The sequence below is a fragment of the Psittacula echo genome, assembly GCF_963264785.1.
Source record: "Psittacula echo genome assembly, chromosome: Z".
Taxonomy (NCBI): Eukaryota; Metazoa; Chordata; class Aves; order Psittaciformes; family Psittacidae; genus Psittacula; species Psittacula echo.
Genome location: NC_137742.1, coordinates 86,543,606 through 86,567,949, shown reverse-complemented (window position 1 = coordinate 86,567,949; position 24,344 = coordinate 86,543,606). Strand labels below are relative to the sequence as shown.

At 37.0% G+C, this 24,344-nt stretch overlaps 1 protein-coding gene across 1 annotated transcript; it reads right to left on the bottom strand.

The window, feature by feature from the left end:
• Positions 1-437: 437 nt before the first annotated feature.
• On the bottom strand, positions 438-22,377 carry SLC7A6 (solute carrier family 7 member 6; the record flags this gene model as incomplete). Its single annotated transcript, XM_080638029.1, has 9 exons — positions 438-782; positions 2,180-2,363; positions 3,098-3,247; positions 4,146-4,242; positions 5,000-5,103; positions 14,965-15,088; positions 16,780-16,924; positions 18,727-18,852; positions 21,846-22,377. The coding sequence occupies 9 exons, from the start codon at positions 22,375-22,377 to the stop codon at positions 703-705; spliced, it is 1,542 nt and encodes a 513-aa protein (XP_080494155.1). The 3' UTR covers positions 438-702.
• Positions 22,378-24,344: the final 1,967 nt, after the last annotated feature.

Sequence of the window (24,344 nt, the reverse complement as noted above, 5' to 3'; positions counted from 1 at the left end):
TCATCAACCTTTAATCAAATCTTTAGTGCCAAGGTGCTTTCTTGATTAAATCCTTGCCACACTCAGACAGCACACTTCCACATAGCATATGGAATGAAATACCTATCTTTAAGGGAGAAAGTTGGTTCAGTCTTTAAATAATGTAGCACGACTTTAGCTCATTTTTCTGCTAATAGTGACTAATAAGGTAGTTTGTTGTGACCAGGTGTCTTCTGTGATGAAAACTGAGATAGCACAACAAATAATTTCATGCAAGCATCCATAGAATTAAGCTGGAAATGGCTTTTGGCGTTCTGAGTCAAAGTGGTTTTCAGTCTAAATTACAAATGCATTATTTCACCACCTGGTTCTGCAAAAAATCTAATTTGATCCATTAGCTCTTATCATTTGAATACCAATTCTGGAAAAGGAACAGTATTGACGCATAGCTTGTGTGCCTGAACTGAGCAGGTAATCAATATCCAATGAGAAAGAAAAAACATGCCCTGAAAATATGCCACAGTTCAGAAGGGTAAGGCAAGGATGCGATCTGTGTGGGAATCCAACTGCAAACAAGTACAGTTTCAGCATTTCTGAAAGATTACTGGAAACAGTGTTTCTGTTTTGGTTTTTTCAGTCCCACCTCTTCCCTTTTGTTGTCATAATTGCTTTAGCCTCCCTGCTGTTTCTTGTAATGGCTTTGAAATATTTGTTGGATTTGATTTATAACTTCTTTTCTTCACTTGGGTCCATCTCTGTTAGAACACAGTAACAGAGCAGCTGCATGTTTCGTGTGACTGCACCTGCATAGGAAATTGGAGATAAATCAGAACCGCCACCTATCTCAACTCTTGACTACACATTATGCATCTGACTAAGGAAAACTAGCTGTCAAGAATGCTGCCTCACTTCTTCAGGGAAACAAATTATAAAAGTTAATACAGAATATTGTCTTCCACTCATTTTTTTTTTTTTTTAACAGATGTTTAGAACTGTTTTGTTGATATCCTAGAGTATTTTTATTCTTAGCACCCTGCCAAATTGTTGTGGTTTAAGCCCAACTAGTAACTCACAACCACGCAGCCACTCGCTCACTCCCCCTTCTGCTCCCCTCCCAGCGGGATGGGGAGTAAAATCAAAAGAAGGTAAATCCCACAGGTTAAGGTAAGAACAGTCTGGTAACTAAGGTATAATATAAAATTACTACTACTACTAATAAGAGAAATAACAAGGGGAGAGAATATAAAGTACAAAGGAAAGGGAAAAAAAACAATAAATAAACACAAGTGACACCTGATACAAACTGCCCACACCACCCATCAACTGATACCCAGCCTGACCCAAGCAGTGATAAATCCCTTCTGGGTTAACTCCCCCCAGTTTATATACTGGGCATGATGTCCTGTGGCATGGAAAACCCCTTTGGCTAGTTTGGGTCAGGTGTCCTGTCTCTGCTTCCTCCCTGCTGCTTCTGCCGCTCACTGGCACAGCATGATAGATAGATAGATATATATATATAGATATATATATGAATCAGTACACCCCTTTAACTGGGTCTGGCTGGGATGCAGTTAACATTCTTCATAGTGGCCCATATGGTGCTGTGTTTTGGATCTGTGGCTCCAACAGAGTTGTAACACACCAATGTTTTGGCTGTGGCTAAACAATGCTTGCACAGTATCAAGGCTTTTTATTTTTTACCCCTTCCTTTCTGCCCTCCCTGCAAGCAGCAGAATGGGGATGGGTAAAAGCAGGAAGTTCAAAGGGGAGATGGCCAGAACAGCTGACCCAAACTATGCAAAGAGGTATTTCAGGCCATATATTTTCTAGTTCAGATATAAAAACAGGTAGAGGAAGAAGTGGGAGGGTGTTCCAAAAGGTGAACATTGCTTGGAATCTGGTTGCATACAGGCCTGCTTGTGGGAGGTGGTAAGTGATTATCGCCTTTGAAGCAGCAAGTTTTCTTCCCCTCTTTCCTTCACTTACTAAATTGTCATTATCTTGACCAACAAGTCTTCTCACCTTTATTCTTCCTATTCTTTCCCTCATCCTGCTGGGAGGGTTGGTGGTGAGAAAATGACTCTGTGGGTACTTAGCTGCCGGTTGGGGTCATTTGACCACAACATTATTCATCAACAAACTGAGATTCACTTACTTAATTTTCCTCTTTCCTAACACCTCCGTCTATAAAGAAACTTACCTAAAATCTTGTTGATAAACTGAGGTCTCCTTGATGCTGGTAAATAGATTCCCAAGAAAAAGACTGGAATTCCAGATAAAGCAATGGCAATTCCAATCAATGAATTTATAGTATCGCTATAGAGTGGCACTACCACCAGAAATACTGTACATATACAGAATATTATTGGGAAAGCCACACTCAGCTGGAGAGAGAAAAACAGAACAGAATGTTATTAAAATATCTGTGGTCTGCAGTTACATTTTGGTGACAGTTACAGACTTCTCTGTCTCTACCCTACTTTGTGAAACTACTTGCTCTTCCTTTTTCATATCTGGCTATTTGGAACCATAAGAGAATTGCAGAATTATTCTTGACCAGAATTGCTGCTAAAAATTGCAGCAGTAATCAAGTATGGTAACTCTGCTGTGTTGACAGAAACTGCATAGCAGCACAAAGTGGTGTTAGATAAATCCAATAAAACTGAGGAAACAAGAATGACTTTAAGCAGAGCATCAAGTTAAACTATGAGAAGATGGTTAAGAGGATCATATATTGAATTGAAACACCATCAGAATGAAATGTGTTCCACACTGACAGAATTAATTAACTTTAGCATTCCTAATTAGAGATTACTAATCCAAGAGAAAAGGCTTACTACTATGTTAACCTTTTGAGACATTCTCCAATTGACAAGAGAGAACGGCTACTGATCGAACTAATGGGCAATAAAAGAATACACTATTACAACAATCACTTATTCTTATCTAGCAGACAAGCCAGCTTTCACAGCACAATATAAAATGAAGTAATGTTTTATGTCCTGTTCAATTTGTAATCATCTTTAGACATAACATGTATGGTCCAGATTTTAGACAGTACTTTTACATTATGTGGAAGACAGGTATTTTAAACAATTCTGTAATAAATGAATACTACCTTAAGAGGCCTGGGTCGATCTGGTTCTTTCCAACGCAGATATAATTGCCCAGCAATAGAGAGACCAACAAAAAACCAGTAACTGAAACTGAAGTAATTAATAAGCTTGAAGACATCTTCCACAGCCAGGTATATAAGGGTCATAACACACTGTTAGAAAAAAACAAGAGTGAGCTGAACAATGGAAGTTTGAAACTTATTGTTTATGCTGCTTTTTGCCTTAAAGTACCATCTTACACTCTGGTATTTGGCACAATTTTATGCCTCAAAAATCACTCTCTCAGAAATCACCTTGATGACAGTACATTAGCCGGCAGGGTGCACTCGCAGCCCAGAAAGCCAACAGTATCCTGGGCTACATCAAAAGGAGCATGACCAGCAGGCTGAAGGAGGTGATCCTGCCCCTCTACTCTGCCCTCGTGAGACCTCACTTGGGAGTACTGTGTACAGTTCTGGTGTCCTCAACATAAAAAGGACATGGAACTGTTGGAACACGTCCAGAGGAGGCCACGAGGATGATCAGGGGAGTGGAGCACCTCCCGTATGAACACAGGCTGAGAAAGTTGGGGCTGTTCATCCTGGAGAAGAGAAGGCTGCGTGGAGACCTCATAGCAGCCTTCCAGTATCTGAAGGGGCCTACAAGGATGCTGGGGAGGGACTCTCTTCATTAGGGACTGTAGTGACAGGACAAGGGGTAACGGGTTCAAACTTAAACAGGGGAAGTTTAGACTGGATATAAGGAAGTTCTTTATTGTAAGGGTGGTGAGGCACTGGAATGGGTTGCCCAAGGAACTTGCGAATGCTCCATCCCTGGCGGTGTTCAAGGCCAGGCTGGACAGAGCCTTGGGTGACATGGTTTAGTGTGAGGTGTCCCTGCCCATGGCAAGGGGCTTGGAACTGGATGATCTTAAGGTCCTTTCCAACCCAAACTAGTCTATGATTCTATTCTACATCTGAAGTTCTCTCTTGTGATTTTTTTAAAGTTTTATTTTAAATAGTTCCTATAGTCACATCTGAACAGCTGAAAAGAAAAGCAATAGTAACTTACATTGAAGAGCAGTGCTGGCACAGGTGTGAACCTGCCTATGTGTATCATAGACAACAGATCAGGAAGGTGACCTTCTCGAGATCCTACAAAAAATAGCCTGAAAAAAAAAAACCCAACCCAAAACAGAAAACAGTTGTTGATGCCACAGATGAGAGACAATGTATTGCAGAAAATCTAAGGACAATACCAGTCAAAATAATTTATTAAATAAATAATAAATATTATCAACTGCAAATTGTTCTGTATTTACTACTTCACCACATCACGTTCATATTGTTCTCAGTACAGAGGCACTGCACATAGACTCAATGGACAGGAAGGATCTTAAAATGCCTGAATTAATCTATTTAAAACTCTCATTAGTCACATCCATAACCAGTGTTGAGAGGCAAGCTTCTGTACTGTATCATCAGCTTTTTGGCAGCAGCTTAATAGCAGCAGCAACTTTTAAAACTTTTTAATTGAAAAAAAACCTTAAAGACATTGATTTTAAAAGTAAATTTTAAGTAAATACATTTGAAAACAAGAAGTTGCAGGAATTACTGTATAAATTAAAATGGAAGATAGCTCAATTAAAAGAATCAGAAGGCCTGAGGACTCATCACACAGACAACATTCATTTGATCTTTAATTGTACTCTACATACACCTAGGAGTGCTTTGGGGAAGTAAAGCAGTGTTACGGGTGTATGTACATGTGCACAGAGGTTTATTTAGGTCTGTTATTTTGTTGTGGCTATTCATTCTAGTTTCAGTTACCACACTATTTTTGCTACTCTCATAAATAGATGTGCATAACAGTAACATATAAAAATACTTATGAACATTTGTCAAACAGAAAGAGGTATGCAGTACCTTGATGATGCTAGAATTGAAGCATTAAGTCCACCAAAACAAGAAAAGGCTACAGCAATGGGAATTGTCCAGCTGAAGATACCAAATACCTGGTCAGCAAATGTCTGATGAAAGGGAAAAGAGAAAGGAAGCATGAAAATATCTGCAACAAAGCATACATAAAATAATGACATCAGAGCTTTTGCAATAAGTTTGTATGGAAAAATAGTATTATTGTATGGAAAAATAGTATTATTGTAAGGACAATCCATAACACAGTACAAAGAAGCACACAGCTTATTTATTTTTTTATGGATTCTAAATAAGCACAAACTTCCTTCGCCAACCACCTGAACTCACATTTTCTGCTCACAAAGGAAAACAAAATGGTTTTATAATTTTCTCACCAAACCTAGTATGTTTTATTATCTAACTGAACTACCCATCTCAAGTGGGACATAGTGACTACAGAGAATAAAGAACAAAAATATTATTACATATACAAAAAGGGTAGTGCCACATTGCAGATTATAAACGTAGCCACCATCACACCTACTGTTTATTCCTGATGCAGACTCTATACTGTAGATTCCTAGATTCTAGGAATCTCTTTTATTTTCCTTCTTTCTCAATTCCCTAAGCAACATCTTTCCCTTTAGCGCCATCAGTAGGGCCTGTGTCTCCCAACATGGCAAATGACAAAGCAAGTATCTGAGTAGCAGTCATTTATTAGTGTTGCCTGACAATATTGCAGGCCAACTGCAGTGACCTTCCAACACAGAGCTCTGAAACCACGAAGCCAGGAGCATCAAAGTTTCACAGCAAATGGTAGGAGTCATCGATTGCCAGTGACCAGGGACCTATAATAAAAATGGGTACTAATTTGCAAGATATTGTCCTTGTTAATTCTGCTCAGCCTCCTGGGTGCAGAAAAAAGGGAGAGAGACTTAGAATATCAAAAATGTTTGAAAAAATCAAGAAATTTAATACATGAAGACTGGCAGCTATTCCAAATCCCATCTTGGTCTGAGCACTCTATGTATCTGAATATTAGCATGTTTGGAGTTAAGAAAAAACTGCTCATGCTGTGTCCAAAAGATGGTGGGTGGAAGCCTTCCTATCCCAATTCTACCTACCGATAGCTAAATTACTTCCATGCTTTCTTTTACAGAAACAAAGTAACAGCCATGGTACCAAAAGGTCTATGTCTACATTAGAAAGCATGAAATAACTATTTATAGAAACAGAAAGGTATATGCTTATGTATAAATGATACTCAAACAAACCCCAAAGACTCTGTGGGTATGAGAACATTTTACACCTCAGGAGGTAGTAGTAATCTATCTTTTTTATGAAACTTTCTCTAATCACTTTCTTAGCTTTCTCTTGCTTTATCAATTTCAGAACCTCAGATGCAAAATGTATATATTCTAGTTCAGCATTCTGCAGATCTGTCTTTTCTATTACAAAAATTTTCTTCAGGCTTTAATATTTTAGTATTTCAAAACATCTCCCCTTTGACCTCCCCTTTAGACTACTGGTCTTCCTCATAAGATTTATGAACTAAGGAGTTCAGTCAAAGTGGATTAACATTCAGAACTGGCCTCTGTTTGTAAAGTTTTCTGGATTTAACAGTTGTTCAAATTTTGATTTCATTACTCCAGGAACAAGATCACCAAGAGCAGTGCACTATGATCTGTTTTCTGAATGTTTCTGTACGTTAAAAAAGACAAAATGATTTAATAAAATGGGGTGATTTGTTTTGTGAAATGAGTGACTGATTTTCATGAAGCAACACCCTTCATATAATGTTAATCTTTAAACCATAAAATGCAGAAAAATTTACTGACATAAAACAAAGCTTGGCCAGCTGAAGTTTCTTGTTCTTTATCTGGGTTGACAAACTGCTTTGTTCATTACATTTGCATTTGTACATTATCCAGGTTAAGGTTCAGAATCCAACTCTGCTTAGTCATATACCATCATCTACACTAAAAAGCAAAACTTGTTCCGTCTTTATCAGCAAAGGCAGAAAGGATTTCCTGTTGCTAAAGGACAATGTAAAACCATATAATCACTTCAACGGAAACCCTGCCAAAGGTTCATCAAAACATCAATTTAGCAAGACAATGCCATAAGAAATGTGTTCTGTATACCATGAATTACCCATTTTCAGTCAATTGAAACTGAACAAGCAACTCATAAGTTTACATTATTGTATATAAAAGATTTCTGCTGCTCAAGAATAAATAATTACTAGAACCCACGGTACTTCTTTCAGATCCTTGCTGGATCTAAATACAGCTCTGAGAAACCTGGTCTCCCAAAGCAGAATGTAATTCATAATGATCCAGTGAATGAATGCAGACAACTTCTCCAGAACACAAATGAGGACAAGATGAAGATGTTAACATGCAGTTGTTGTGATACTTTAAAGGATGATTTAAACTTGGCCTCCTGATTTCCAAAGTCAAATAGTGACAACTAGACACCAAACTTCAAACTTCAGAGTTTTTTTAATATACAAAGTTAAGATGAATTCACTTAACAAGATGTTAGAGAATTAAGATGTTAGTAAAGTTGCCTAAAGGATAAGCATTTAGATAAGTAATATTAACAGCTAAATTTAAAGAAGAGAGAGAAAATGTATAAATGTAATCTTATGCTGCATGATGCAAATTAGCTAGTATGTCATTCAAAGAAACTTTTCTCCCAAAAGGCAGGTTGGCTTTTTCTTCGCAAGCATCTCCCATCTCCTTTTGCAACATCCAGTAACAGGCCACTGTGGAATGCCAGATGTGGGACTAACTCAAAGGCCACTTCCATGCTATAATGGATACCTAATCTTTCTAAGATATACTAATACTGTTACACACATCCTGGAAAGCAGCAATCATTCCCATGAGATGTTAAAACCACAAAGAGTTAAGACAAAGCTATGGTGTCACTGCCAGAAATTGTATACAGATCAAGATATTATAGATTCAGTGTATTCTGAATGCAAGCTATATGATGTATAACAACTGTTAACCCAGCTCAAAGTCTAAATAATTAATTTCCCTAGATCTATACAAGTCAGACGTATCAAAAAAGAGAATAACCTAGTGACAGTCTTTACCAAACACTCATTTCTGATGTACTTTCTAATGTTGTGGTTTGGCCACCTGACAGAGCAAGCGATGGAGCATTAACTTCAAGAGCTTAACTTTTCCCTAATTAGGTAATGCAAAAGAGTATTTTAATTGAGAATGTTCTAAAAAGTTCAGCTTGGTTTGCCAAGTAGATATGCCTGCAAAATGATTTTTCAGCAGAACAAAGTTGAAAGGTACTTAAGTTTAGCTAAACTTTCTGGTGATACTAACTAACTTAACATGACAAGTACAGACCCACCTGCCTTTATGCAGGTATTATCTGACACAGCTTTAGCCACACATCCAACATAAAAATCAGCCAAGTTCATGTATTACTACTCAGACAATAAACACATCTTTGTACTTCAGTGTACACATTTATAAATCCTTCAACACTCCCATTTTAACAGATGCCAAGAAATGTCTTCTCCAAAGCTGAGCTATACCCTCTACAGTGTTTCTTGCAGGAAGCGTTACTGAAGCGTAAGCAGAACTGGCCACAAGAAGCATTCAACTGTGTGAATATGTCAGAAGGTTATTCTGAATAAGAAGGAAGGTCAGAGGGAAGTACAAAAAGCAAATTATCAAGCACATACACCACATGCACTGTACCAAGAGAAAAAAAAAGGAGGGAGAAGAGTTAGTGGCTGCTTTCTGCTAAAACCACAATTGTACAATCACGGATCCTCCACAAATGAGGTAGACCTGGGCTCTGAACTGAGAACCTAACCAATTCCATTTTAACTACCACTACTTCTGGGAGTAGTGCATTTATAAAAACAAATGAGCTGGCAATAGGGAAAAGACTGGAGCATTTGCAAGGGTGTGCGGAGGATGACAGAGGAGCCTACCTGGAGGCAGCTATAGCAGAAGTATTTAGTCCACCATAACAGGAGAAAGCCACCGCTATGGGGATGGATTTCTTCTCAGGTTTCTTCTGAGAAAGTCTAAAGAGCAAGAAGGATTAAGAGATTAAATTGTCATCTCTGCTACAGTCTGACAAGTCCTGTAGTCCAGACCTGAACTATAATTGCTTCTAACAGCTAGGAAACAGAATTTAGTGGCTGATACAGCACCTGCAATTACAGATAAAGACCTTTTATGCCCTCCCATTCACTGGACATGTAAGATATACATATACATGCACACTGCAGAAATGCACCTGGAATTGTTCCCCTTTGTTCTGACTGGTTTGGGTTTTTTCCCAAGCCATCAACAGGGAATAATAATCAAGGAAGAAGCTTCCAGCTGTGCACTTCTCAGCTGAACTGCCCTTATTTCATCAAGACTAAAAAATTACATTACTCCCAGAAGAATGGTCAAAACTGAATTACAGCTTTGTTTCAAGATATGAATGACTGATTTGACATTTTATTTTTATCTTTGGTTAGTTTGATTTCATGATCATCCACTGGTAACTTGTGACTGGCTTGCAAGAACACTTTTTTGTCCTTTTAAAGGCCCACACAACTGTTCTATACAAACAGGTTAAACTAAAAGCAGTGGGAATTGCCCCGCATAAAGAGCTGCCACAACAAAACACACGATACTGCCTCACACCAGCAATTCAGGCACAGAGGTAATTAGAAAGACCCACAATTATGTTACGAATCACAAGATGAAAACCATTTCACCACTTAACTGCACACAAAAAGTGCTCTTACAGGCACACAAAAACTGTCAGACTACATTGAGAGGATATGGAGCTGTGAACACATGCTAGGCTGGCAAAGCACTAAACAGTACTGATCAGGTGTATAAATGCAGATGGAATGTAGACTAACAAGAATAAGAAGCTTACAGAAAACTATACCCCAAAATTATGAGATGTTTCTATTAGGCTTAAAAGGCAGCCACAAAGCCTCTTTTTGTAGCTCATTTCAAGATCCTATCACACGTGAGCTTTTCCAGGCTCAGTTCTGTAATACTCTGAAGCACTGAGGCCTGAACAATTGGCCTGGAAGCAAAGCTGACCTCTAGATGAATCCCACACCCTGACAATGCATACATCAAAAATGCACAGTACTAATTGTATATGCAATGTATTATCTATTTTAGTATGAATACACCAATCTATGAAAGCTTTACTGTAATGCTTATTGTGTAATAGTAACCAGCAGAATAATCCTTCTTTATTTAGAGACATACTGCAAGGCCATGAAATCAGGTGTCTGTCCTTGCTGAAAAAGTAGATAAGAGATACTCCTTTGTTGAGAAATATGAGGTCAAAGCTGAAATAAATGGCAATACTCCCTTGGGCTCCTCCTTAAGTCCTGGCCAGGCTTTGGGTGGAATTCAACAGGGAGGGTATTTCCACACTTGAAGTTTTGCCAGTGTTTATTCCACTATATAAAAGCTGGACCCTCTTGCAGCGACTCTGGAGACCTCATCTACAAGTGGAAGCACTATGTAGGACCTCCCAGTTGCCAGGACAGGTTCTCCAAATCCTCACTGCAACCGGGGCTCCCCAGTGACTGCAGATCTGGATGATAAGGGCAACTGGTGATGAATCTTTCTCACTATAATCAACCTTGTGTAGTAATGATTAGGTGCATTACCCTGCTTATTTGCTTTGATGCTTAAAACTAGAGTATAATAAGCTTATTGTTTTAGCGAAATGCATTACTTTACTTCTGTATTATCTTGACATAGACAGTAAAATAAGCCTACTCTTGTTGGTGTCAAGTGTCCTTTCTGTTGACCCCAGCAACTGGTAAAACATACTCTTACCCTGAAAGCTGCACAGAACAGTGAACATCTATAAGCAATCTGACTAGTATCTTGGAAGTGCAATGAATTCTGCTTTGACTTTTCTCTTGAGGCAGAGTATAAATACATTCCCACATAACAGTATGATTTGGCAGTAAAAACTACAGCCTGTTTTTTCAATTTTTAGCTTCTCAGGCCTTTAAGGAGCTACTTCCCAAAAGAAACGAAGCTGTGATTTATGGCAACCAGGAAACCACACATGCAAAAAAGTCACTGAGTAGCTGAAGTTTCTTTCCGCTGCCATAACTACATTTGTCAAGATACTGTATGACATCCGTTCAAGTTTGACCAAATTAGATTTAACATCATATATATGTTAAATAAAGGAAAGAGAGTGCACATCAACTGAAACAGAGTCAGAAGGTTGTAAAGGTGCAAAAGAAAGCAATTTAAACATTCAGGTTTCCTGGAATTCTTGTTTCAAGCACCATTCTGTTGATTGATTCTACTCAAACAGACATAATTGTCTCCTTGTATTGTTGGCAATGCCTTTTCTTGAAGAAAAAGGTACCAGTGCAGTGCAAGGGCCAGTATGAAATTCTCTCTTTGTCTTGAGGTCACTCAATAAAATCTTACGGTTCTTACTGAAAACAGCATTACTTTACTCCATTAATATACTGCATGTCCACTGCATATAACATGTCTCTTCTACATGGTCCACATTAAGATTATACATGCCAGCTCCAACAATAAAGCAGTTTCATTTATGTCTCCATGAAGGTCCTGAAGATCTAAACCTTCTCAGGTGTTCATGCTGTTCCTAGTATTTTCAATAGCTAGCTGTAGAATAAGAGTTCGGTGTTTTCCAAAGTCTCTTACCTTCCTCATAATGAAGATATTATGTAGCACTCAAAATTTTGAGTTCTAGCTCAGGTTTTCAGCTTTGCCTCCAAAGCCAGAGAACTTAACCTAAGTGGCAACAGAAGTGCTAGCTCCAAGAAAGCAAGTAAATTACTTGCTAACCAGCTCTCTTCTAAATGCAACTGGCTGGCCCAATGAAGATTTCTTCCATGATAAAGTTTAGAATGTGCATTTCATCCAAAGGAACCTTAGTGGAAGGTGGCAATGTAAGCAAACAAGGGGGACATGACACCAGCAGCCAAAGAGAAGCAGATTTTTCTCTTCAGAGAAGAAACCAGTGATTGGCCAAATGAAGGAAGAGAAGTAATACCCAAAAGGTGTTAAGAGTAACTTCAGAAATTCTGGCTGAATTCAGTTAGAAGAAAGACACTCATCATCTGCTAAGCTATATGCCAAAGAAGAATAAAACAGCTAAGACACAGTCTCCCACATTCCTTGTTTACTGAGCAAGAGGGCATGTTGAAGCACAGTAAGTCTGCTCTTCAATATGAGCACATCAGGGTAAATTGGACTGATCAAATGGCACTCAGAGATGCACTGAAGTAGTCACCTTTTTCCCAACTCTCCCAACAAATCTGTACAGCTCCAAGAGAGGTAACAGCCAGTTATTATGCAGTACAACCGTTCGCTTCAACCAGGAATCATTTTTAGGTTTTCCAAGTAAAACACTTGTTTCCTACTGTAACAGGCTAAACTGGAAGATGAACTTCGAGAGCGTGCCAACAGCACTCCCCTACTGCAATCCAACCACACATAAGCATTCAGTGCACAGAATCTCACTAAAGGTAGTACAAAGCAAAACACTGCTGAAGTATGTGCAGCACATGTGTTACATCCTGAGCATCAACTGTTCTGCTCTACAGACATCCTGTCAGAAGTCCACATTACTTGCTAATATACTAGTAGATAAAGCTTAAAGTTGGCTTCATAAAACTGGATAATTAAATTCACATCAACAATGGAAAAGAATCTTTAATGTGCCGCGTTAAATATTAAACTTAAGCTGCACTTTCACCTTATCATTCTAAAAGAAATATAAGTAGTGATAATCAGAAGACCATTGTTTGCCAGCTGATGAGACACCTCAGCAAAAATGCCTTTAGACAGAACAGTAGTGCAAGTATTTGGCAATCCTGAAATCTATTGAAAAAGCACAGTTCTAGAGTTTCAAAGCAATTCACGTGTTTAAGTTGCATTAAAACTAGTACAAGAAGCAAATCCCCTAATAACTTTAGAAAAAAAACCCGTATTTTTTTCATTCTTATCCTGATCACCAAATATCTCTGCATGTAATTAGACTGACTAAAGTCTTCATATAAATTCTTAAGTCTTCCTTTTTCCTCCTCAATATCTAGATGCATCCTGTACTAGAGAGGAAGACCTGACCTAACCAGTTCTGAGTATGACCATTTCATGTAAAATTACACAGCATGTGTCTATACATAAATGCATACACATGAACAAAAACAAATACATACTCACTTTTGGTCAAAATCAATGTCAAAAACCAACTAAATGAAGTGTACATAAAATAATAAACATTTAGGTCTGGGTTTCACATGTGTAGTAAGGTTCAGGCATCTGACATCCCTCCTTCATCTGGCCACCAATTGTTGCTGCAGTGCTACCACTTGCTGTGTACAATAACATAGATTGGACAGGCCCACAGTGAATCATTCCCCCCATCTCACAGGGTGGATCAGTTTTCCTGATCCCATTTGCCATATGGCTGTATAAACCTCTGTGATGACAAAAGGCAGGAGCAGTAGAGTAGGCATAGAATACTCTGAGGGGATAGGCTGGATAGAAGAATAATTTCATTGCTGCCAAAGGAATGTATTTTCCAAGTCTTTGTTAGCAAAAAGCAATAGCAGGTTGCTTTACAGAAGTCACTATGGACAGTGGATTGTGTATTGGCTTTTAGTTTTGTCTAGATTAATTAATTATAGACGAGAATGAAAAATTCCATTATCAGTCACTGGAAGGCACTTTATATGGGATACTGTAGCCAACAACAGAAATAAATATTCCTGGAGATTTTATTACCCCTTAGAGCATATGCTTATTCAAAATCAAATATTCTCTGTCCTTGTCTTGCTTTCTTTTCTTCTGAAGTGTTTTATCAAGTTTTTCACAATATATTTTATGACAACTTTGTATTTCCATATTCTAGCTAAAAAGAGGCAAAGAACTAAAGTTTACTTCAATACACTTTGAAATAAACATCTACATAATTATATTTGAAATAACAAGATATAGCCCACATTTACCATAAGCTATTTTGAAATCTTACATCAAATACAAATATTTGTCGAGTATGAAAGAAATTCAAATAAGTGCTTTTGCAGAATCATCTGCCTAAAATCTGCAACAAGAGTTTGCTGATTCCTAAGCCATGGCTTTCAATCATAATAATACTCTGTGGAAACAGACTGAATACTTCCTTTATTTGATGCATTTAAAACTCTCTGTCCATTGTCTAACTACTTATATTTTAGAAGCCAGTTAGGAATGTAAAATGGAGGAAAGCTATTTTTTTCCTCCAATTTAAATAACCAGGAGAAGATCAAATTTTCCAAGTCTAAACTCTAAAGGACACAATAATCAGAACCACCCAATTAATTCACTAGCTACAGGGCAATAAAACCTTTCACTTCTGTTTAATGATTAGCTTTAAGTTTAAAACATGTTTTGACCAGCTTTTACTTTAAGAAGCTTATATATTTGAACTGGATTCAGATTTCCATTCATATAATAATGACTCTTAATATTAAAAGTTGTTAGAATACATCATTAAGTAGACAGTGATTTAAGTTAAAAGGAGATAAACCTTGTCATAGCTGAGCTGTAACACATCCATGTGCAGATATGCATTGCACCAATTATTAGCTCAACAGAATTCAGCTCAGTGCAACTGCTCCAGCTTCCTAAACACTGCAGCATAAACAAAGACAATTATGTACTAATGAGTCTAACTTACAATCAGCTCAACATGCACAAGTTTAATTAGCATCTCTGCAAAATACACAAACAAGATGTATCTGTGCTTGTTTTACTAAATTTGTTAATATATTATTGTTATATGTGATTTCATTAGCTGCTTTTCTATGAAAGATTGTATTATTCATGATGAGTTGTTTTGTCCTCCTGTAATCAGGAAACTAGGGATTTTTCCTTGTTTGTTCCTCAAAATAAAATGCATCCCTGAAAAGCAAAAAGTCTTACCACTGCCACAGCATCACTTGAAAGAACAGCTTCAACATCCAGAACTGTATAGTAAGCTATATTGGTCATAATGTAGATAACAGTCACAATTGGCATAGACACTGCAATAGCCAGTGGCAGGTTCCTGTAAGATAAAAACAAAACCAAACCAACAACCCACAGGAAAAAAAATCCATTAGTAACAGAATAAATTTACTTATTTGCATTCTTTACCTTAGAGATTAAAAAAAATAAATAAATAAAGACGGAATAAAGATTTCAAAATAGCTGTCTCTGGCAGTGTTTTATTTCTTTTAAAACTAGAAATTCTAATGTATAATACTGGGAAAGAAATCTAATATTTTGCAGTAACTTAAAACCTAAATTAAGCCTAAAAAGGGATTATGTGCAAGTGCTCTTCAAGCACCCTAGCCTCAGAGTTTCCAGACCCATAACAGCCTTCAAATTTACATGCTTTAAATTATTTCTTACTGGCCATGTTAACTACCACAACTAGAACACGAAGGGCAGAGCTCTGAGCCTCTGCATTTATTCTCCTTAAGGAATGCTGCTGTTCTTCTAGCACCTACTTCTACAAATGATGCAGGGAGATCAACTAAACCAAACCAAAATCCCAGCCTTCTCCTCTATACTCACTGCAGAAAACTAACTGGGTGGTGCAACTGCAGAAAACAGAGATGCAGAGGGCAGATCCAAAATTGCTACACAGCTGTGAATCTCAAGATGTGGTGTTCCTTACTAGCAAAGGCATCTAGAAAGTAACACAAAAGAAGTCTAGGGTAACATGAAAATCTCTAGATCTAAACAGGTAAGATTTAATTCAAAACTGAGATAAACTCACAGCCCTGAGCCTACAGCTACACAGGGATAAACTGCAGAGCAGAAGCAAACTTGCAATTTTAGGCTTTGGCTTTTCTCAGCCTTATTTTTCCCCAAAGCTCACAGGGATATTCAAATGTCCCAAAAGTGGAAGCAGAACTGAGAGTGTTACTCTCACATTTGCCCAGTTTGAAATCAAACACAGGATGGTGACATGGATGAGCATTTGCCATGAACATGGTTTTCAGTAACAATAAAAAAACAAAAAACACAAAGCAGAAAAATGAAATGCACTTTGGAAGTTTCCTCAAAAATTTCAAGAGACCCAAAACTCCAGCTGAGGCTATCTGATGCTGCAGAAGCTGAAAAACAAACACATGCAACAACCCCTCATATAAATCAGTAAATTAGTAACTGGGAGTTCTGACTTTGCTTCCAGTTTGTACACTCACAGTAAGAGACCTGTGAACCTCAGTGAACAGAAAAAATGGAATTAGAAAAGCACTTAGAAATTAACTCAGAAATGTTACATAATGTAACAAAAAGCTGAAATGGCATTTTAAGGACTCTGCATCACCCAAGATTAAAGCCAAGGGCCTCTTTCAAATTTGATTTGTGCACTGTAACTTTTGACTGGACAAGCATGAGGGTACTATGAATCAAGTGAATATGAAAAACATTTAATTCTTGGAGTAATTTTATGTAAGTCTGGAACATCTCATTATTCCCAAGAACAGACAACATAGCTGAAATCTGAAGTTCACTTCATCAGCTCCAACTGTTACAAGAACGATGCCTATAAACAGCAGATGTTCTTACCTTCGCCCTGCCCCTGCCTTCTTTTTAACGGCATTTAAAACTAATGAATCTTCACTAGTAGCTTTTCACAGCCTTATCAAGTACAGAGCAGTTCTACTCACTTCTGCATAAGCTCAGAACAGCCACAAAACGAGCAACTTGGGAACTATTCAGGTTTAGAAAGCTCAAATAGCTTACCTTTCTGGGTTTTTTATTTCCTCCGTTACAAAATTGAGTGTATCCCAACCAGAGTAAGAGAACAAGGCAGAGTAGAGAGCAAGGGAAATGTCTCCAATATCAAAAGAGGATCCCTCAAAAGAGTTCTCAAAGTGCGATGAATGTCCTGTGTGGGAAAGATGCAGTGAGGTACAGGACAATAAAATAAGCTAGTAATGTTTTTCTTCATTTTGGCACACAAATATAAGAAACCTTAGAAATACTGATTCCTTCAAAGTGCTTATTAAACTCTTTTTCCAGTTCTACACTGTGTGTCAGCCATGACAATAAGCATGGCATTTAAACTACTAAAAATTATGCTCTGTGGATGATACTGTTCTATAATTAAACACTTTGTCCATAATGGCACAATAAGTTCACGAACATTAAGTACAGACTAAGCTAAAAACAACCGGCAATGACTCAAGCTAAGGGTATTTTATATAACATATATATTTACAATCTACTCTGTCCTTCTACATACTTCTAAGTTTTCATTTAGCCTGTTCAGAAAGCAAATATTACAGTTAATTCTGGATAACAGCAAAAACAACAAAAAAACCCAGTAACTAAATAGATTTTTAAGTTTCACCTTTGAAAAATAGAAACCCAAGAGCAATTAACAGAATATAAAATATTATTATTACATGATAAAATTTTCCCAAGCTAAAAGAAAAAGTGTGTGGGTCTTTCGCACCAGCATTTGTGAGAAGTTGTGCCATCTTTTGACTTTAAGCAAATCAAGACAAACTCATCAACGGCATTCTTTATGTATTCAGACTAACTTACATATACAGGCACACGTGAACAAAACCACCCAATAGAGAAAGGTGAGGTACTATGTAATTCCAAAACATGCCCTGTACTGTACATCCTGAAATATTTAGACTTCATCAGAATGAGCCAGGGAAGTATTTCAGGCCTCTAGAATATTTTCACTTATTTCTCTTCCCCACTTTTTATCCTCATTAGACATGTGCTATTGCACAGCCATAGGTACAGTAACTGCCGAGTTAAAAAGCAGAGAAGGGAGACAATGTCAAGGAAATTACCAGTGAACAAGCTCAGTATCCACAAAACAAGGGATGGACAGATGTGCTAAGGATTAAGCACCCTAGCATGCTGCTGACATATTCTTGTTCCATTCAGAATAATTATCTTGCTCATGGACTTTCAACAATAACTGGTTAGAACAAAGGACACAAACTGCCAGGAAAGACCTTTATGGCAGCTTTGAAAGCAGGAGAATTTTTTTTAAGCTAACACACCAATAAATTCTCCCTAAAGCAAGGGCTAAGAACAAAACTAAATTCAGACTTCCACTAACTTCAATGCTTATTGCCAACACACACAAAAATTAAAAATAAAATAAATTTTAAAAAATCCAAAACCCCAGCAAGTTTCTAATTTTCAACAGCTATAAGAGAACTTGGGATATGATCAAAAAAGAGCTGAGGTTTCACAGACCTATTGGAATGTTCTTACAAATTTATTTTTGCTTTAATTTAGTCACTTTCAGACTTGCACAAAATTCATTTGGGGTGGGGGGAGGAAATCAGTTGATCTTATTGTAAAGCGCTATGTTCCCTACAGAAATCTACAGCTTTCTCTGCTCCCACTGTATTTTGCTAGCTCTGTATTTTGCTGTTTTCATTTCCTTTATTATTCTATACTGCAGGCTGTAAATTCCACAACACTGCTGAGCAATCAGTTACCTTCTTTTACCCAGTTCAAAGTCAACTGAGATAGGATAGCTTCTCATGATATAATATCATGATAATGCCTAACATTGGTATTACTGGTGTTTTCAAAGTGGCTATATTATGCTCTACCAAGGCATTTAAGAACACATACAGAGGTATTTTACAGTCTTTAGCTACCCAGTTAAACTGATAAATACAAACCTTTGCTTTAATTTTATAAGCTTACCCTGGCATATTTTAACAAGTCCAGTTACGATGATGACAATAAGAGCAGTAACTTTAGCATAAGTAAATATATCCTGTACTCGTGTTCCCCATTTAACGTAGGCACAATTTATAAATGTTAGAAGACCTGTGAAGGGGAAGGGGGGAAAAAAAAAGAAAAAGAGAAATGAAAATACTATTTGGTTTAATTCATTATTCAAAGATTTTAAATTGCAACCTAAACATGCACTTACATGTTATACTAACAATTAGGTTAAACTCAGCAAAATACACACTGGTATTGAAAACACTTTTTTAAACAAAAACAGCAGGAAACACATGTTCTAAACCTAATGTTTCAAAAGATGAAGGAAAGAACTTCCCCTTCTCTGATTATATGCCCATTTTCTTAACACTACCCCTCATCAGCTGCACCCTGCAACTATCTTGAAGCTAAAGAAACCACTAAATGAAATAATTAATATTTATATATCAATATTGTTCTGATAAATGAAAGATTACCTAGAAATTCCTTGAGGAAAGCAGAATAGTGTTTAAGAAAGATTTTTATCCTCCCTTGTTAGGCTGAGTTCAACATCCATGGAGTTTTTGCAATACTGAATTTGGTCACAGGCAATTCAATAATCTTTTCCAGTTGTATTAAACTGCATTACTAAGTGAAGTTAAAACAGATCTGACCAAATAACATTACAGCTAATGCGATATTAATCTGTATTTTTAAGAACTGATAGTAAGTAACGACTATCCTGAGTGTATTTCTCCCTCTATCCCAAAATAGTGTTAAGACCTATTTCACAAGATTGTAATGGAACTTGAAATTAGACTCATTTCAACAGATTTCACAAATATTTTAGTAACAGTGGCTGACTAAACTTACTCACATGATCAACTTCCCCAATAAACACTTTTCAAACTATTGTTTAAATATGTTGTTCTCATGGCTTTCAACATTTTTCTTCTGGATTTATTATTTTTAACTCTAATGGAGAGCCAGCCAACCTCTGCCTGAACTCAAATGCTAAATACTGAATATGATTCACTATCTTCAGTTTTCTTTACTGAATATATGTATTTGTTATCCAGATTATAATTACATTATTCATTCTTACCAGGAAGTTTAAGTATTACCCCCAAATCTCAGGCTTTTCTCTCGCTACTAAAACAGCGGTTATTTTCTACTGTACTTTTTATCTCCAGTTTTCTTGCACTATGCATTTTAAATATGCATCTAAATGAAAACTACACTTGATTGTTTAAGGCGTAAAGGAAGCAGCAATCAAGAGTAAATGAAAAGATGTGATAAATCATTTCCTTTCCCATAATCCGAGATTAATGTGATACTATTAAGATAAAAATGTACTTAGCACAGTTACCAAATAGAAAAGTAATAATTTATAAAAGATAACAAAAGAAAGGTAATGATCTCAAAAGTATGGCACTGTTATACCAGACAGTCCGTCCAAGTGGAATAGCTGAATGAGATTCCATTGAGCTTGGCATGATGAGGGGAAAAAAACAGTTGCATCAAATTTCAAGTCAGGACTGCTGCGGCTGCCAAACAGCTCTCAGGAAAAACAACAACTCTACTTGGTCTCTGCTATTCGGTTTTCATGATCAGTAATATCTATGGCGTATTTGCTCACAGGGTTTATTTCAGCCTTTTTTTTTTTTTTTCTTAAAGCAGCTTTCATTAGAAGTAACACTATTAACTCCTTATTTTAGTGAGTTAGGGCTTGGTCTGTCTCTTCTTCAGATGAAATGCTACTTTGTCCCTGGTATATAAAAAAACCTTATAATTAAGAAATGGAATAAGCCACATCTCCTCCGTCTTTCATTACAATTATTCTCTCTTGTTTTCCTCAATTATTGTTTAGCTACTAAAAGTCCCTGAGAACTTTAGTAAACTGCCAAGCTTAGTTCCTTAGCACCAGATGCCACCCCCATTGCCAAAATGAGTCTTATACAGCATTACTTATCAGTAACACTGATCTCACACTAGATCTAGTACTGTTATTGCTACAGTTTAAAAAAGAACAAAAACCAACCCCACAACAAACCCACCAATTCTCACATACAATCTGTAACTTAACCAGTGTTCAGCCTTCCACTCCCAGCAACTTAATAAATTACTAATCATATCTAGAGCTAAAGATTTGACACACAAATACTGTCAGGCCAGGGAGAAGCACAGTCCTTAACAGAACAGCTAAATGAAGTTGTAGAGTAGGGGTGAGTTTCAGCACTAACACCTACAGCAGGACAGAACAAGCAGTTAAACCGTAAAACGGACTGTTAAAGAAAATTGTTCCACCTATATGATAGTAATCTTGCCATCACATGTCTCCACTGAAGAGAATGGTGCTAAATCCCCTCTCTGAGCAGCATGTGTAGAGGACATCACATTGTCTTTCTACATCTACACTGGAAACGTAAAATATGTACATACATACTGTTAACAGGAAATACCTAAAATTAAATAAGACACACACAGTGCAATAATACAGTTTCATGCTTTTGATACAGCAGAACAGTCCTCATTTGAAGCAGGTGGACATTGTTCCCCTATACTGACTAACAGAGCTGGCTGATTATAAACATTTCAATGTTTTATGTGCACACAAAATGCTGCTTTTCAAAACATCTTTACAACAGGTACAGTTAATCATGAGCATAAAGAATAATCCTGAATAAATCTTTTGAAATCCTACCACATTAAGTATTTACATATGTCTATATTGAGAGGCTACTGTAAAATATTTTACACCAGAATTTATAGCACAAGAGCTATTCTACAGCAACTCTTAGACCAGACCAAGAGGACCTTCAGGTTTGACTGAATATACCTTTAAGAGAAAACAAACTTTTTCCCCCATTTTTGCCATGTAAGTAAACTTGAAAGAGTTAAATACCTTGTTCCGCTTCTGAATGAGAAAATGATAATTCATTGACTGAATACTTGCAAGTAATTAATGTGTTGGGAATTCTTCTTTTCCCACTGTAACTCAAATCATTGTAGGTTCAGTATGCAGCTGTATCTCAACTCTGAGACTGGGTAGGATTTGCTTTAAAACTTAACCCTGAATAAAAAAGTTACCATAGTAAATTTCAGGAAATACTTACATTCACAAGCAGCTGCTATGAGCCGGCAAGCCAAATACGGAGGATCACAAGAAGGGAAGAAAGGTTGAACTACGTAGTTAGCAAAGGTGATGGCAATAATTGCCTGGCTAGTTGGTTCAACAATTAGGAGTGAGGTCCATAAACGAATAAAAGCAATGAAGCTCCCAAAAGATTCCAAGATATATGCATAGCTGGCTCCAGACTTTGTAATAGTGGTTCCAAGTTCAGCATAGCACAGAGCTCCAAAGACTGAAAAAATCCCTCCAATTGCCCAAATTACTAGAGACAATCCATAAGATTTGCTGTAGATGAGAACTCCTTTGGGAGAGACAAAGATACCTGAACCAATCATGTTGCCTACTATAAGGCTTATCCCATTTATCAAAGATATTTCTTTCTTTAGTTGCATTGTATTTTGGTTTCCATCCTGCATTTCACAGCAGTCACCTGGATCTGTCCTGTCTGATTTATTTACTGGGCTGTATTCAGCCAGTGAACTACGCGACTTTGTACAATCTGTCCTTTCTCCCATTCTGGAAAAACGGTGAATTCTCCACGACTCCAAATCACAATCTAAAACAAAACACAGACAGCTAAATGGTAACTTTTTTTATCCCAGGATGTTCTTGCCAAGTCTTCTTTACACCTCTTTACCCTACAGTTTACAAAAGTTGTTTCATATATGTTCTTACACAATGGTAAATTCACACATAGTTAAACAGAAAAACCAGCACATACCACGCAAGAGACAAATTCCAATGTAACTTAAACTCAGAAAGGAACTTGTACCTTTAGGGAAAAAACAAAATTAAACAAACCACCTGGACAACCAAAACCGTAGGGAGGGCAGTATTAAGGGATTCAGTGTTGAAAGGGAAGAAAGAATAGATGGAAGCAAAGAGAGGTGATACAGAAAAGCAAGCACTGTAAAACCAAGTTGGAAGTTCTAAGCATGACCATAGATTTACTGCAGTACTAAAAGAGTAATCAAATTATTGTACTTATACATGTTAGTTATGAGTGATCTAATAACAAGGTTGTGCATGTTATTAATGCAGTGTAGGCTCTCACTAAGGGCAATGTGAAGAGATACACCAGAATCCCCTTGATTCAGCTCTTGACTTTTAACTGATTCTATAGTTCACTCCCTCCCCAAAACTGTTCCCAGTTCTCACTGCCTCATTTACTGGATTTATCTAAGAGTGCAGGCTGCATGTAAAAAGAACCCACAGTAGTTTAAATCCAAATTCCTCTGTTAGCAACTGTATTTAACAGTATTTAAGAACAAAGAAATTAAATTAACTTTTTCCTCATCTTCAGAATTGATCATTTAGAGAAGAGCCAGGAAATTCTCCCATGCCTTCCAAAAGCAAGTTAACTGCTTAATGATATTTATTAGCATAAAAATATACTGACAATTATCTGCAATCCTGAATAAGGCCCATTTTATATACATTCAAGTAAGAAATAATCAATTCAAGGAACAGCCTTGCATGGGAACCAGCTTAAATTGCAGCTGTACCTTTGCTTACTATGAGCTGCATAAAGAACAGGGCCAACATAATTACCAGGATGCAGTACAACTCATTTGCCCTGCCCCTCACTAAACCCTCAGTGTATTCTTCAGCCATTTACTATAGACAGAAATATCAGTTAAAATAAAGCAGCTGATTGGGAGGGAGGAGGGGGGGAGGAAGGGGAAAAAAAAATAGTTTTTGCAGCTTTTTTGGAGTAGCACTAATTTTACAAAAGGTCTTGTTATTCCAACAACAAATTTATCAACTAAGGGAACAGCAACCCTGAGTATGGGGACTTTGAAAGGGCAGTACAGAATCAGCCAAGATGTATCAATGCATCTAGTAATATATGAATAGACAAAATTTTGCTCATGCAGAGGCACTCCTTTCCACAGGGAACTCTTTGTAATCATACTTTTCCTTTACCATAAAGCAACATCTTATAGTGCAGTACAGAAAATCTGACCTGACACCCCTGAACCTTTGAAGAGATGAAAATACTAAAGATTATTTTTGAGCTATAAAAAAGTAACTTACATGGAAATAGAGTACACACCATTTACTGAAACACATTACATCATTCATTTCCAACTCATGAATATTCTAGCTTTTTCCACATTAAAATGGAGGCTGTGTTCTATTAAATAATGTAAAATGAGATCCTCAATCTGTTTAGTGGGATGCCTTTCTTTCCCTCAGTATTTAAAAAACAGTTTAAAGGTGGTTGATTACTAAATACAGATTTTATCACTGGTACACGAGTCAACATCTTATCTAGTGTCCCACATAAAAGCAAGCAAATTTCATGCTTTCAATTAGACTAAAAATTTTCAAACTTCCAGAAATTAAATCTGATGTTTCAGAACTTAAAAACTTTACTGTTATTATGAAGCATCTCTGACAAAATTAAACTAATTAAGGGAGTGGCATCCACACAGTTTTTACAGATAACTGTGCTCAAAACTGCAATGGAAGACAAAAG